The sequence below is a fragment of the Schistocerca nitens genome, chromosome 6 (genome assembly GCF_023898315.1).
Source record: "Schistocerca nitens isolate TAMUIC-IGC-003100 chromosome 6, iqSchNite1.1, whole genome shotgun sequence".
In the NCBI taxonomy this organism is placed as follows: domain Eukaryota; kingdom Metazoa; phylum Arthropoda; class Insecta; order Orthoptera; family Acrididae; genus Schistocerca; species Schistocerca nitens.
The window spans coordinates 149,759,275-149,775,846 of NC_064619.1; the positions used below are offsets into that span (position 1 = coordinate 149,759,275).

The following is a 16,572-nucleotide window of genomic DNA, read 5'->3' on the forward strand; positions in this document are numbered from 1 at the left end:
AGGCAGGTCACCAGAGAAATCAAAAAACATCAGTTGCATTCATAGACCTGAATGCAGCCTGTCTGGAGACAAGGTCTGGTATACAGACTAATACAAATAATTCCATGCAGCAATATCATCAGACTTGTCGATATCATGGTTGCCGGGAGAGCTTTTCTAATGATTACTGAAGAACAAATGAGCTCTACCAAAATTCTCAACAACAGGCTCAGTCCTTTCTCCATTGTTCTCCAATCTTTATACTTTTGACATCTCAAACACACAATCTAGGAAGTTTGGCTAGGCAGACGAGTGGGCTATAGCCACGCAACATGAATCATTCGAGGCTACTGAAGACACCTTGTGCTCCGATTTGAAGCTGCTGAGTGGTTATTTTTGCAAATGGAGACTGCAGCCATATCTGACTAAGACCGAAATATCATGCTTCCACCTTTGCACCTCAGCAAGAAGAGAGCTTAATGTCATCTTTGAAGGGAAACACCTTAGCCATAACAACTACCCCAAATACGTAGGAGTCATATTGGACAGGATGCTCTCTTACAAGGAGCATCCGACAAAGACTGCAGATAAAATGAGGACAAGATACATCATCATCTATAAACTGTGCGGCACTACCTGGGACTCCACAGCAAGCACACTCGGCACATCAGCAGTTGGGCTTGTCTACTTGGTGGCAGAATACTGCACTCCTGTGTGGATTAACAGCCTGCATACAAGCAGGATTGATGTGATAATAAATGACACCATGCACACTATCAGTGGCACAATAAAATCTATGCCCACTGTATGGCTGTCAACCCTGCGTCACATACCGCCCCCCAGATATGTGACAAAAAAAGGCTCTTCGCAGTGAGTTCAGCAAGATAACTAATAACCCACAGCTGCTCATACACAGTGACATAGCTGACTTGGAGCGCAGAAGACTTAAATCAAGAAGACCAGCATTACTCTCTGCCAGAGAGATGACAAACTCCAACTCTGATGTCGACAATCTGTGGAAACAACACTGCCCACCAAAATGCCAAAGTTTCATTCTGGTTGAGAAACTGCCTGGCTTCAACTAATCACACAAAGTGTGGACAACTCATACGTACTGGCCACGGACGATGTCCTGAAGCCCTCTACAAATGGGGAATGATACCAACACCAAATTGCAACTGCGGCCCTGAAAAACAAACAGTCCGACACGTAATGGAGGAAAGCTTGGTTGGAGCCTACAAGGGAACCTTCAACGATTTCCTCACTGCAACAGAAGAGGCAATAGATTATATTAAATGTCTTGATGTCAGTCTTTAATTAACATATGTGCAAAAGTATAAAGATTGTGATGTATGCAATACGATAAATAACAGTTAACTTTGTCATACATTTGCACATTCTGACCAGTTTTTGGCTTTCTAGCTTTATTATTTAACGCCACTTATTTTTTTCTCAAAGCGATGTATTTAGGAAAAGATATTCATCTGATTACTATGAGATTTGACAATTTGAACATTAATAAACTTAAGCATATGTTGACAAATTTTGGAAAAGCTTCTTTAATTTTTATTTTCATCCCTAGATTACAGTGCAATACGTGTATGCTATGCACAGACATGTTATGGTGACGTGGCATCAGTAGCAGTGAACTAGGGTAAGTCCTGGCTCACGCGCTTGCCTCTCAAATGATACAGCATTTGTTTCGCCACAAGGTGGACTGTTGACAGTGCTAGCTGTCCATTGTGAGATGCGCGACCTAGGTCATAACAGAGCCTTCATACAGTGGCCACCTTTTATTTTGGCCACCAGCAGTGCAGTCCATCATGCAATCATCAGCCACCAGTATCGGTGGAACTTCAGCTGTCAGATGTGGGGACTCCTATCAGGAACATGAGAGAAATCTCCTTACAGCATACAGGCTGTACAGGGTAGTGGCCTTTCCATAAAGCTGTCAGCAATTTATTGCAATATATTTCTGAGGTGTGAGAGGAGTCGTGGTAACTTCAGATATTTAAACATCAACTAGTAGCAGTCAGTAACAATGTAACTCATTGGTTCAGAACTGTTTTCTTAATGGGGAATGCAGCATACAGAATTGGTTTCATAAACTGCTGACTTTTATTTCATCAAAGCTGAATGCTTTCTTGTGAGACTGTCCTAGGGGAACAAGATAGAAGCAGGTAGGAAACAGCCCAAGATTGTCGCAGTGAGAGCTTCATACTCAAACCTATGGAGAGTAAGTGGTCATTAACATTACCTATAACTATAACCCCCATGAACCATGGACCTTGCCGTTGGTGGGGAGGCTTGCGTGCCTCAGCGATACAGATGGCCGTACCGTAGGTGCAACCACAACGGAGGGGTATCTGTTGAGAGGCCAGACAAACATGTGGTTCCTGAAGAGGGGCAGCAGCCTTTTCAGTAGTTGCAGGGGCAACAGTCTGGATGCTTGACTGATCTGGCCTTGTAACATTAACCAAAACGGCCTTGCTGTGCTGGCACTGCGAACGGCTGAAAGCAAGGGGAAACTACAGCCGTAATTTTTCCCGAGGACATGCAGCTTTACTGTATGATTAAATGATGATGGCGTCCTCTTGGGTAAAATATTCCGGAGGTAAAATAGTCCCCCATTCGGATCTCCGGGCGGGGACTACTCAAGAGGACGTCGTTATCAGGAGAAAGAAAACTGACATTCTACGGATTGGAGCGTGGAATGTCAGATCCCGTAATCGGGCAGGTAGGTTAGAAAATTTAAAAAGGGAAATGGATAGGTTAAAGTTAGATATAGTGGGAATTAGTGAAGTTCGGTGGCAGGAGGAACAAGACGTTTGGTCAGGTGATTACAGATTTATAAATACAAAATCAAACAGAGGTAATGCAGGAGTAGGTTTAATAATGAATAAAAAAATAGGAGTGCGGGTTAGCTACTACAAACAGCATAGTGAACACATTATTGTGGCCAAGATGACACAAAGCCCATGCCTACTACAGTAGTACAAGTTTATATGCCAACTAGCTCTGCAGATGATGAAGAAATTGATGAAATGTATGACGAGATAAAAGAAATTATTCAGGTAGTGAAGGGAGACGAAAATCTAATAGTCATGGGTGACTGGAATTCGTCAGTAGGAAAAGGGAGAGAAGGAAACATAGTAGGTGAATATGGATTGGGGGGAAGAAATGAAAGAGGAAGCCGCCTTGTAGAATTTTGCACAAAGCATAACTTAATCATAGCTAACACTTGGTTCAAGAATCATGAAAGAAGGTTGTATACCTGGAAGAATCCTGGAGATACTAAAAGGTATCAGATAGATTACATAATGGTAAGACAGAGATTTAGGAACCAGGTTTTAAATTGTAAGACATTTCCAGGGGCAGATGTGGATTCTGACCACAATCTATTGGTTATGAACTGCAGATTGAAACTGAAGAAACTGCAAAAAGGCGGGAATTTAAGGAGATGGGACCTGGATAAACTGAAAGAACCAGAGGTTGTAGAGAGTTTCAGGGAGAGCATAAGGGAACAATTGACAGGAATGGGGGAAAGAAATACAGTAGAAGAAGAATGGGTAGCTCTGAGGGATGAAGTAGTGAAGGCAGCAGAGGATCAAGTAGGTAAAAAGACGAGGGCTAATAGAAATCCTTGGGTAACAGAAGAAATTTTGAATTTAATTGATGAAAGGAGAAAATATAAAAATGCAGTAAATGAAGCAGGCAAAAAGGAATACAAATGTCTCAAAAATGAGATCGACAGGAAGTGCAAAATGGCTAAGCAGGGATGGCTAGAGGACAAATGTAAGGATGCAGAGGCTTGTCTCACTAGGGGTAAGATAGATACTGCCTACAGGAAAATTAAAGAGACCTTTGGAGAGAAGAGAACCACTTGTATGAATATCAAGAGCTCAGATGGCAACCCAGTTCTAAGCAAAGGGAAGGCAGAAAGGTGGAAGGAGTATATAGAGGGTTTATACAAGGGCGATGTACTTGAGGACAATATTATGGAAATGGAAGAGGATGTAAATGAAGATGAAATGGGAGATAAGATACTGCGTGAAGAGTTTGACAGAGCACTGAAAGACCTGAGTCGAAACAAGGCCCCGGGAGTAGGCAACATTCCATTAGAACTACTGACAGCCTTGGGAGAGCCAGTCATGACAAAACTCTACCATCTGGTGAGCAAGATGTATGAGACAGGCGAAATACCCCCAGACTTCAAGAAGAATATAATAATTCCAATCCCAAAGAAAGCAGGTGTTGACAGATGTGAAAATTACCGAACTATCAGTTTAATAAGTCACAGCTGCAAAATACTAACGCGAATTCTTTACAGACGAATGGAAAAACTGGTAGAAGCGGACCTCAGGGAAGATCAGTTTGGATTCCGTAGAAATGTTGGAACACGTGAGGCAATACTAACCTTACGACTTATCTTAGAAGAAAGATTAAGAAAAGGCAAACCTACGTTTCTAGCATTTGTAGACTTAGAGAAAGCTTTTGACAACGTTAACTGGAATACTCTCTTTCAAATTCTGAAGGTGGCAGGGGTAAAATACAGGGAGCGAAAGGCTATTTACAATTTGTACAGAAACCAGATGGCAGTTATAAGAGTCAAGGGTCATGAAAGGGAAGCAGTGGTTGGGAAGGGAGTGAGACAGTGTTGTGGCCTGTGCCTGATGTTACTCAATCTATATATTGAGAAAGCAGTAAAGAAAACAAAAGAAAAATATGGAGTAGGGATTAAAATCCATGGAGAAGAAATACAAACTTTGCGGTTCGCCGATGACATTGTAATTCTGTCAGAGACAGCAAAGGACTTGGAAGAGCAGTTGAACGGAATGGACAGTGTCTTGAAAGGAGGATATAAGATGAACATCAACAAAAGCAAAACGAGGATAATGGAATGTAGTCAAATTAAATCGGGTGATGCTGAGGGGATTAGATTAGGAAATGAGACACTTAAAGTAGTAAAGGAGTTTTGCTATTTAGGGAGTAAAATAACTGATGATGGTCGAAGTAGAGAGGATATAAAATGCAGACTGGCAATGGCAAGGAAATCATTTCTGAAGAAGAGAAATTTGTTAACATTGAGTATAAATTTAAGTGTCAGGAAGTCGTTTCTGAAAGTATTTGTATGGAGTGTAGCCATGTATGGAAGTGAAACATGGACGATAACCAGTTTGAAGCTTTCGAAATGTGGTGCTACAGAAGAATGCTGAAGATAAGGTGGGTAGATCACGTAACTAATGAGGAGGTATTGAATAGGATTGGGGAGAAGAGAAGTTTGTGGCACAACTTGACTAGAAGAAGGGATCGGTTGGTAGGACATGTTTTGAGGCATCAAGGGATCACAAATTTAGCATTGGAGGGCAGCGTGGAGGGTAAAAATCGTAGAGGGAGACCAAGAGATCAATACACTAGCAGATTCAGAAGGATGTAGGTTGCAGTAGGTACTGGGAGATGAAGAAGCTTGCACAGCATAGAGTAGCATGGAGAGCTGCATCAAACCAGTCTCAGGACTGAAGACCACAACAACAACATAACTATAACCATACCCTTTCAGTGGGACCATTATGTTTCGAATGTGACTTGTTGCTAGTGGTTTTTTTTTCTCTCTCTTTTCTTCTTCCTCTTTTTTTTCCCAGGATTAATAGTCATGTAAAATCCAGTAGAATCTATGAGTAGTTTTGATTCTTAGCATATAAGTCAGGCTTGAATTCTTCTGTGGAGTCAAGATTGTTATTCAAGCATTGGTATTCTGCCAGTTTCCCACGGTGATATTGTTGAGAATGAGAAGTTATTGTTCTGTACGTAAGAACTTGTGTGTCAAAAGTTACCAGTGGGAAGACTGAAATATTTTGATGCGGTGAAAGAAACAGTGATCTCGCCAGGCATAAGTGGGCTTGCCGTGGGGTTGTGGTCCCTTTTTTTGCCTGTGTGCCTTTATGGCCCAGAGCAAATAGGCAAGATATACAACCAGACTGTATCTTCGGAGACAGCAGCTGAGAATCGTGATGCGATCACACCAGGGGAGGAAAGTGAAAGTAGGTTTAAGTGTGTCTTAATATTTGGATTAAAGAACCAGGTCAGTAGGGGAAGCTGACAGGATCTGGTTGGTATGCCACTGAAGCTTCAACATGGGTCAAAAATACAAAGTTTTGGTGGATAGAGTGATGGAACACTAACTACCAGAATAATGAAGTCAAATTGCAATGATAGGAAACCTGGGAACCTATTGCAAACCACTTTTTGGCAATTTTGTGTGTGCTGTATGCTGCCCTCATGTCATTGCAATTTTAATGGCAAGTAGTATATTGTCTTAAATGGGAAACAGGACATAATTTCTGGTGATAATGGGAAGTTAGTACAGAAACTGATCTGCGTATTTTCAGAACTCCTTGTGACATTTAAATTCAAATGTGTTGCAAAGAAGTTAGTTCATTGTAGATTTTACTCATTGTATTAGCCGAAGGTTTGTGTGTGTGTGTGTGTGTGTGTGTGTGTGTGTGTGTGTGTGTGTGTGTATTTCAGCATGGATGTTGATATGACTCGCTATTGAGAGAGATGAGATACCAATCAATCAACTCCTCTTATAATGTTATAACACCTTACCTTAAGAAAAGTGAAATTCTTTGTTGCATTCAGTTCCACCTAATGTGTCCTAATTTCTGATAACTAATGTTTTTGTTGTAATACTTATGTAGTGCTGTTTTTTATTCCAGATGGACATTTAATCCAGCAGTTCTTACTAAAGTGTCTACATCAGTTCCAAGTTTAGGAACAAATGAAACCCATCAACAGTTCACTGTAGGTGATCTTGTTCAGATTTGTAGTGACCTTGAAAGAATCAAGATATTGCAACGTGGCCATGGAGAATGGGCAGAGGCAATGGCTCCGGTGAGTATCTGTTATTGTATACTGTATGTGGGATTTGGAGGGGGGATTTGAAGGTTTTCCTACTGACGAGGCAAGTGACACAGCAAGCTAAGGAAGATATTGCAGAGTACTTTTCGTGTCTTCATGGAAAACAGTTGCACTGTGCTGTACATTTTGTTTTTTGTTTTGTTGTGTTCATCATTAGAATTTGCAGTTGTTGTGATAATGAACAGTTTATGAGAGAATCAGAAACTTTTTCATAGAAATTGTGGGGGCTCTGCTATAATCAGCTGTACCAGTGATGACACAGTTTTCTCTGTCTGTCTTTAATATTTATGCCAAATTTTTCTTAACCAGTAATGTATTTATGATGATGTGGCAATGCGTGATTGTGTAGACTAGCTGTAGAATGGTGTAAGGAGGAATTTTAAATTTTATGACACAAGGAGAAATATCAAATGAACCAAAATTTTTTTGTCCATATCAATTTATAATGCTGTATGCCAAGATGGTACTTGCAATGACAAATTTAACTGGTTATTAATACTGAGACAAAGTCAAAAAAGAAAATGAAAATATTATCTGTGCATTGGTTAAATCCTTTAACTCTTTCCATAAGTCAATTTTCAAAACAGTCCCCAATAATAGGAAAAAAAAAAAAACTGAAATCTTGAGAGAATATTTTGGCATTGCTTTTCAACCAGCAATTGACAAAATTGAAGCTAAGAAGTCATTTGTTGAACTGTCCTTTTTAGAAGAGGAATGAGGAGCAGTCTGTAATATGCTGTGTATAGAATGGGGAAATAACTACTGTAATTTGTTATTATTTATCCGACACTGACCAACTTGCATTAAAGATTAAACACGACACAGAATGTGGTGATGATGGTGGTGATAATGCGGATGAAATCCAGACGGGTAGCAACAGAAGATAGAGTTCAGTGTACAAGAAGACAAAGAGAATCTGATTCAATGACAGGCAATAAAAGGCAAACACAGTTACACCACATTCATGGGATCAATGTATATTTTTTGTCACTCTGTAATGTTGAATGTATTCTAGTCATTTAGTGGCAGTGATGGATGTCCAGTTAAAAAAATTGTTATTAGACTTGGAACCAATTGCATACTCCTGTTTTTTTAATGTTTTGGAGGTTTGGATAAGCTTTTCACTTTGAGAAAGGAACTTGACATGAAGACAAGTACTGCAAAGATCAACAAGCTGCTGTCTCAACAAAAGAAGAAACAGGAAAAGTCTCTTCAAGAATAGTTTCACATAAGGAAAGAGATTGCCAGCCGTGCTGACATTGACAGCAACTTTTTATTCCAGTCTATGATTAATGAGATAGAAGACAACTGTGGCATAAAAAGTCTATTTTATAGTGCTGGAAGTACAAAATGAGGCAATATTGAAGAGTTATGAAGTCATTGGCAAAAATAAATAGCACAGGTTACAGCAGTGAAAATTTTAGAAACTCAGTATCATAGATACTAGAGACTCAAGTAACAGAAACACTAAAACTGTAGTTTCAGATCCAAACCATAATTGTTTTGCTGTGACAGAGATGCCTCTGTTGCAGTGAGTTTGTCCATGTCTCATCTGAGTGCATGAAGGAGAATAATAATTAAAACATGATAAGGAATGCAAATACTGTTACGGGGAGTACTAACAATTGTTAATCTAAAAATGTCCAACAAGTAACCAAGAGGTAAGGCTGTTAATTGACAGTGGCAGTCAATTTATTAACTACAAGAGAGAATGGATGCTTTAAGATTGTGGAATATACCTGCGGATGTAGTTTAAACAGGGTTTGGAAAAAACTTCATCTCTCCACAAGGGTATCTTACAGTTGCTGCTGAGATCGATTATTTGAAAACTGAAACTGTTGGGGTTTACACTTACTAACACTTTTTATTCCATATTCACTGGATAGACACATGGTGAATAAGTACAGAACTACAGTCGAAGAGTAGTCTGGGTCCGAGATGGTAATTGTCATCACAAGACAGCAGGCATAATTTGTAGATCATATGGAACACCATCGAGAACTCCCATTGTCGGCAGAGCACCTGCTTATGTGAGGCAGGTCAGCCATGAGATCCTGACAGGCAATGTGGCAACTGCTTTGAGGGCATGGCTTCTTTCCAGTGTTCGTTTTGTGGTGACAACTGTGGATCGCTTCAGGATAGTTGTGATAACTCCATCTTGCTGTTCAAGTTGTTTACATCAGAAACATGTATTTATATGGTTTGTAGAGACACTTTGCATTTTAAAAAATTGAAATTTTAATAAACAAGAACAAAGATAGTATTATGAAGACAGAAGGGGAGTTCATCTCGTATGTATGTGAAAGCAGATAAACCAAATATTGAGAACACTGCAAGTGATGAAACAAGGGAACAAATTGAAGGTTTAGTGACAAAGTACATTCCAACAAAAATGAAAACTGTTGATATTAGAATGAAGATTGTTGTGAAAGTACAACAAACAAAATATAGCATACCCAGAAGTTTAGCATCAGGAGAGAAAGAAGATGTCAGCAACCAAGTCCAGTATCACTTGGTCAAGGAATTTTAGAATCAAGTTCATCAAAATATAGCTTTGAAATTAATGTAGCAAAATGCCATGTCTTGAAGGGAATGGTCAAGTTTCTTGGATGTTTTGCACAGTGTTGGCAAATTCAACCTTCTCCCGAAAAGGTGAAAGACTAAAAACTTTCAAGAATCAAAATTTGTTTCTGTGATACAAAGTTTCATAGGAGTTACAGGATGCTTTAGAAATTTATATAACAGTCCTCTACAATTGAAAAACCCGTGAGTGATTTACTGAGGAGCAATCAGGAATACAAGTTCGAAGAAGAGTAGTAGCGAACGTTCAAGAAGTTCAAAGGTATCCATTCGTTGGATTAAAAAAAAAAATCTTCAATGAAAAATACACATAAGCAAACAAAAAAGATTCTGAAGTTGTGTTACTTCAAAATGTTCCTGATAATCCATTACACACGGTGTCATATATGAATGAAGAAATACCCCCTCAAGAAGACCACCTTGCTAGCATCAAATGGTGTTCTAACAAAGCTTTCCAGTACAAAGATGGTGGTCTTATGGCAATAAAGCAAACATAAATTGGACCAAAATTAAACTGTCTTTACTGAATATGAAAGTTAAAACTAATGATACATATGATGTTCACTGAAAAGGTGATAACCATAAGGGTCCCAGGACTACACAACAAGCACCAAATCTATGCTGTCCTGATCAAGTGACTACTCATCATCTGAGTCAGATGACTGTCAGGATGGCCAAATGTTGGTTTTGGATGCATGTGCTCTCTGGTATGCACACCTGTGGACCAGTTGGTGTTATCAAAGTGACCAAAGGTCAAATGAACACTATGTGACGTTGCCACAGATTAAGCACATAAAACAAACTGTTACATGCTCTATCTCCCCCCATGAACCATGGACCTTGCCGTTGGTGCGGAGGCTTGCGTGCCTCAGCGATACAGATAGCTGTACCGTAGGTGCAACTATAATCGAATCTGTTGAGAGGCCAGACTAATGTGTGGTTACTGAACAGGGGCCGCAGCCTTTTCAATACTTGCAGGGACAACAGTCTGGATGATTGACTGATCTGGCCTAGTAACATTAACCAAAACGGCCTTGCTGTGCTGGTACTGCAAACAACTGAAAGCAAGGGGAAACTACAGCCGTAATTATTCCCAACAGCATGCAACTTTACTGATGGTCAAATGAAGATGGCATCCTCTTAGGTAAAATATTCCGGAGGTAAAATAGTCTCCCATTCAGATCTCCAGGTCGGGACTACTCAAGAGGATGTTGTCGTCAGGAGAAAGGAAACTGGTGTTCCACGGATCGGAACGTGGAATGTCAGATCCCTTAATGGGGCAGGTAGCTTAGAAAATTTAAAAAGTGAAATGGATAGGTTAAAGTTAGATATGGTGGGATTTAGTGAAGTTAGTGTCAGGAGGAACAAGACTTGTGGTCAGGTGTATACAGGATTATAATTTAAAAAATCAAATAGGGGTAATGCAGGAGTAGGTTTAGTAATGAATAAAAAAAATAGGAGTGCAGGTAAGCTCCTATGAACAGTATAGTGAATACATTATTGTGGCCAAGATAGACACGAAGCCTACGCCTACCACAGTAGTACAAGTTTATATGCCAACTCGCTCTGCAGATGAGGAAGAGATTGAAGAAATCTGTGATGAAATAAAAGAAATTATTCAGACATGAAGGGGGACGAAAATTTAATAGTCGTGGGGGACTGGAATTTGATAGTGGGTAAAGGAAGAGTAGGAAAAGTAGTAGGTGAATTTGGAATGGGGATAAGAAATGAAAGAGGAAGCTGCCTGGTAGAATTTTCCACAGAGCGTAACTTACTCATAGCTAACACTTGGTTTAAGAATCATGAAAGAAGGTTGTATACATGGAAGAGGCCTGGAGTCACTGGGAGGTTTCAGATAGATTATATAATGGTAGGAAACAGATGTCAACTCCGACCACAATCTATTTGTTATGAACTGTAGATTAAAACTGAAGAAACTGCAAAAAGGTAGGAATTTAAGGAGATGGGATGTGGATAAACTGAAAGAGCCAGAGGTTGTAGAGAGTTTCCGAGAGAGCATTAGGGACTGATTGACAAGAATGGGGGAAAGAAGTACAGTAGAAGAAGGAATGGGTAGCTTTGAGTAGTGAAGGCAGCAGAGGATCATGTAAGTAAAAAGAAAAGGGCAAATAGAAGATATATAAAAATGCAGAAAATGAAGCATGCAAAAGGAATACAAACGCCTCAAAAACGAGATCGACAGAAAATGCAAAATGGCTAAGCAGGGATGGCTAGTGGACAAATGAAAGGATGTAGAGGCATATATCACTTAGGGTAAGATAGATACTGCCTACAGGAACATTAAAGAGACCTTTGGAGAAAAGAGAACCACTTGTATGAATATAAAGAGCTCAGATGGAAAACCAGTTCTAAGTAAAGAAGCGAAAGCAGAAAAGTGGAAGGAGTATATAGAGGGTCTACACAAGGGCAATGTACTTGAGGACAATATTATGGAGATGAAATAGGGTGTGGATGAAGATGAATTGGGGGGTATGGTACTGTGTAAAGAGTTTGACAGAGCCCTGAAAGACCCCAGAGTACACAACATTCCAAGAACTACTGACAGCCTTGGGAGAGCCAGCCCTGACAAAACTCTACCATCTGGTGAGCAAGATGTATGAGACAGGCGAAATACCCTCAGTCTTCAAGAAGAATATAATAATTCCAATCCCAAAGAAAGCAGATGTTGACAAATGTGAAAATTACTGAACTATCAGTTTAATAAGTCACTGCTGGAAAATACTAACAATAATTCTTTATAGACAAATGGAAAACCTGGTAGAATCCCACCTCTGGGAAGATCAGTTTGGATTCCATAGAATTGTTGGAACACGTGAGGCAATACTGACTCTACGACTTATCTTAGAAGATAGTTTAAGGAAAGGCAAACCTATGTTTCTAGCATTTGTAGACTTAGAGAAAGCTTTTGACAATGTTGACTAGAATACTCTCTTTCAATTCTCAAGGTGACAGGAGTCAAATGCAGGGAGCGTAAGGCTATTTACAATTTGTGCAGAAACCAGATGGCAGTTATTAGAGTGGAGGGGCCATGAAAGGGAAGCAGTGTTGGGAAGGGAGTGAGGCAGGGTTGTAGCCTATCACTGATGTTATTCAATCTATGTATTGAGCAAGCAATAAAGGAAACAAAATAAAAAAAAATGGAGTTGGAATTAAAATCCATGGAGAAGAAGTAAAAACTTTGAGGTTTCCCAATGACATTGTAATTCTGTCAGAGACGGCTGAGGACGTGGAAGAGCAGTTGAACGGAATGGTCAATGTCTTGAAAGGAGGATATAAGATGAACATCAACAAAAGCAAAATGAGGATAATGGAACGTAGTCAAATAAATCCAGTGATGCTGAGGGAATTAGATTTGGAAATGAGACATTTAAAGTAGTAGAAGAGTTTTGATATTTGGGGAGCAAAATAATTGATGATGGTCGAAGTAGAGAGGATGTAAAATGTACACTGGCAATTGCAAGGAAAGTATTTCTGAAGAAGAGAAATTTGTTAATATCAAGTATAGATTTAAGTGTCAGGAAGTCTTTTCTGAAAGTATTTGTATGGAGTGTAGTCATGTATGGAAGTGCAACGTGGCTGATAAATGGTTGAGACAATAAGAGAACTGAAGCTTTCACAAAGTGGTGTTACAGAAGAATGCTGAAGATTAGATTGGTAGATCACGAAACTAATGAGGAGGTACTGAAGAATAGAATTGTGGAGAAGAGGAATTTGTGACACAGCTTGGCTAGTAGAAGGAATCGGTTGGTAGGACATGTTCTGAGACATCAAGGGATTACCAATTTAGTATTGGAGGGAAGCGTGGAGGGAAAAACTTGTAGAGGGAGCCAAAGAGAGGAATACAGTAAGCAGATTCAGAAGGATGTAGGTTGCACTAGTTACTCGGAGATGAAGAGCCTTGCACAGGATATAGTAGCATGGAGAGTTGCATCAAACCAGTCTCTGGTCTGAAGACGACAACAACTACAACAACATACTCTATGGCAAATGCCCCATATAGCTGATGCTACTGATTAGCAACTGGGATGTTTCAGGATGCATCACTACCCATGACACAATTAGAGACTTTTTTATACACTTTATTTAATAATATCAGTACATTATATATTGGTATACAAAGACATGTTACCTTCAAAATGGAACTTCATATTAGTGCTACATTATCTTCTAAACACAGGAACAGTGTCTTCTTTAGACAATGTACACATGCAGCAAGTAAATTTGTGTTGCAACTTCAGAGTGTGTAACCTTAAATGTGGTGTTCAAACCTCTCTTCAGGTCCATGAGAGATTACCTTTTTTAGTCTGATTTGGATGCAGGATTTTTCATTATGTAACAGAGGGTATGATCAAAAATATCTATAGACGTATTGGAAAATTTGTATCTACACAATAAAAAAGTTTCCTGAATAATGCAATCCCCCACAGCAGAAATATAACATTTTGCCATTGTTAACATGTTCTTTATATGCTTAGTTATTAATGTCAATATTTTTTTAAGGTTGCATAGAGATGCAAGTGTGAATCTATGCATTTTGTCAGATTATAAGTTAATTCCCATTTACTGGTGATTAACCCTCTAGATCACACTTATTTCAGGTTGCTGCATTTTATCGGCACAGTCAATTTCTTGTTGATCAAAATCTTTATTTTCATTTCAATTTCCTGTACCTCATTGCTTGATGATTTCATCATTGATTACTTACATTCACTGCTGGTCTATAAATTTGACTCTTCAGCAAGACCATATTTGTTGTTATTGTAGCAGAATGGTAATTTCTTTCTGTGTTAACTCTTGAAGATTTTTTTAATTTTTTTAGCAGCTGTTGTGCTCCAATAAGAGCTTGTGAATATGTTTCAGACTCTGGGAAAAATTGGTAGAGTGCAGCAGATATATCATGACAATGATCTGAAAGTTGAAGTTTGTGGCACCTCATGGACATATAATCCAGTTGCTGTCACAAAAGTGGCATCTTCAGATGGCAGTATTCCAGGAACATCTAGTGGAGGTATGGTAATAAAGTTATTATCTTTTATTCTGCATTTCTCCTAAGAGTCATTTTCTCTATTTGGCAGATATTTGCAATTTTTTTCTGTGTGTTGTTGGAGCTAGCCTAAACAAATATGTTTAAATGGGGACAGCAAAACACACAGAATTGCAATTTCTCCATCAGTGACTGAATAGCACTGCTGTACAGGAGTGGCAGACAGACATCATAGCATTGGCTGGCACACGATATGGGACTAATCATATCAAGAAGATGTGATGAATGTTTGAGGATACTAGATTACTTTTTTTTCTTTTTTTAACTCCAAAACTTAGTAAAATACAGTTGTTATCATAATGTTAGTGGCATGGAAAATGAAACACTAAGGCTATTCTGTAAAGTGGTAATGTCCAGGGGTGTATTAGTTCTGTGACTTGATTAGTCTCTAATACACTCATTAAGAACAGTGGATATGAAAAGATCTTTAAACATTTGTTTACCACATCGTACTTGTCTCACTTGTTCCTTCTTGTGCTGGCCAGCCCTGTGCTGTCTCTCTGCTGCTGTCATGTAATGGTGTTACTTAGGTGTTGTTGGTCTACTAGGTACTTTCCATGTTTAACAGTCCATGCTAATACAGTTTGTTAAATAGAATATCACGCTACATCATTCTATCAAATGGACACACAAAATTCTCCTTTAAAAATTGTTTGGAACAAAACACAAACTAACATTTTCTGTTGACTTGGTGACACAGGAAACACATGATGAACGTTATTTGTTTACATGGACTGTGTGTGCATGTTGCGAAAAAAAAAAAAAATAAAATAAAATAATAGCAGAACACCAGAGATACGAGGTGCAGCTAGAAAAAAACTGGACTGATGCTGGAAAAAACATTTATTTACAATTATTTACAATTTCATGTTATCTCCTTCAATGTACTCTCCTCCTCGGTCTCTACACCGCTCCATACGAATTTTCCACTTTTCATAGCAATGCTGCAGATCATTTTCGGTAAGTCCATACATTACTTCCGTCGCTTTTTCTTTTACTGCTTCGACAGTCTCAAATCTAGTTCCTTTCAAAGCTGACTTGACTTTAGGGAAAAGAAGAAAAGTCACAGGGGGCCAAATCAGGTGAGTAGGGTGGATGATCTAAGATGGGAATGTTGTGTTTTGCCAAAAACGTCTTCACTGACAACGCACTGTGAGCTGGGGCATTGTCTTGGTGAAGGATCCATGACTTTTTTCTCCACAAATCATTCCGTTTTCTCCGTACTCGCTCACGTAGGGTAGCCAGGACGCTAATGTAGTAATGCTGATTCACTGTTTGTCCCTCTGGTACCCAATCAATGTGCACAATCCCTTTGATGTCAAAAAAACAATCATAATTGCCTTGAATTTCGATTTTGACATTCGTGCTTTTTTTTTGTCGTGGAGAACCAGGAGTTTTCCAATGCACCGATTGGCGTTTAGTTTCGGGATCATAAGTAAAAAACCACGATTCATCGCAAGTAATAACATTTTGTAAGAAGGTGGGATCACTTTCAATGTTTTCCAGGATGTCAGAACAAATCATTCTTCGGCGTTCCTTCTGTTCAATTGTGAGACACTTTGGAACCATTTTTGAACACACTTTGTTCATGTTGAAACTTTCATGAAGAATCTGCCTAACACTTTCCTTGTCAACTCCTGTTAACTCAGACACTGCTCTGATTGTTAAACGGCGATCTTGTCGAACAAGTTTACCGATTTTTTCAATGTTTGCATCAGTTTTTGCTGACAATGGTCTGCCAGTGCGAGTGTCATCACTGGTGTCTTCGCGGCCATCTTTAAATCGTTTAAACCACTCAAACACTTGTGTTCGCGATAAACAATCATCGCCGTACACTTGTTGTAACATTACAAATGTTTCACTTGCAGATTTTCCTAGTTTGAAACAAAATTTGATGTTAACACGCTGTTCTTTCTGTACACTCAACATTTTCCGACGCACAGACAAAACGTCAACTACTTAAAACCGACGCCACGGGCAGACTGAGTGCAGGAGGCAGATGAAACTCGAGCAGTAGGCGGAGCGAG

At 39.2% G+C, this 16,572-nt stretch overlaps 1 protein-coding gene across 3 annotated transcripts in view; it reads left to right on the plus strand.

Moving 5' to 3' along the window:
• The window catches only part of LOC126262878 (E3 ubiquitin-protein ligase mib1), a 662,829-nt gene that overhangs the window by 47,073 nt on the left and 599,184 nt on the right, over positions 1-16,572 (plus strand). For all 3 annotated transcript variants that reach the window (XM_049959750.1, XM_049959748.1, XM_049959749.1), the window contains exons 7-8: positions 6,699-6,873; positions 14,362-14,509. In XM_049959750.1, coding sequence (XP_049815707.1) covers positions 6,699-6,873; positions 14,362-14,509 — 323 coding nt within the window. The remainder of the gene's footprint in view (positions 1-6,698; positions 6,874-14,361; positions 14,510-16,572) is intronic.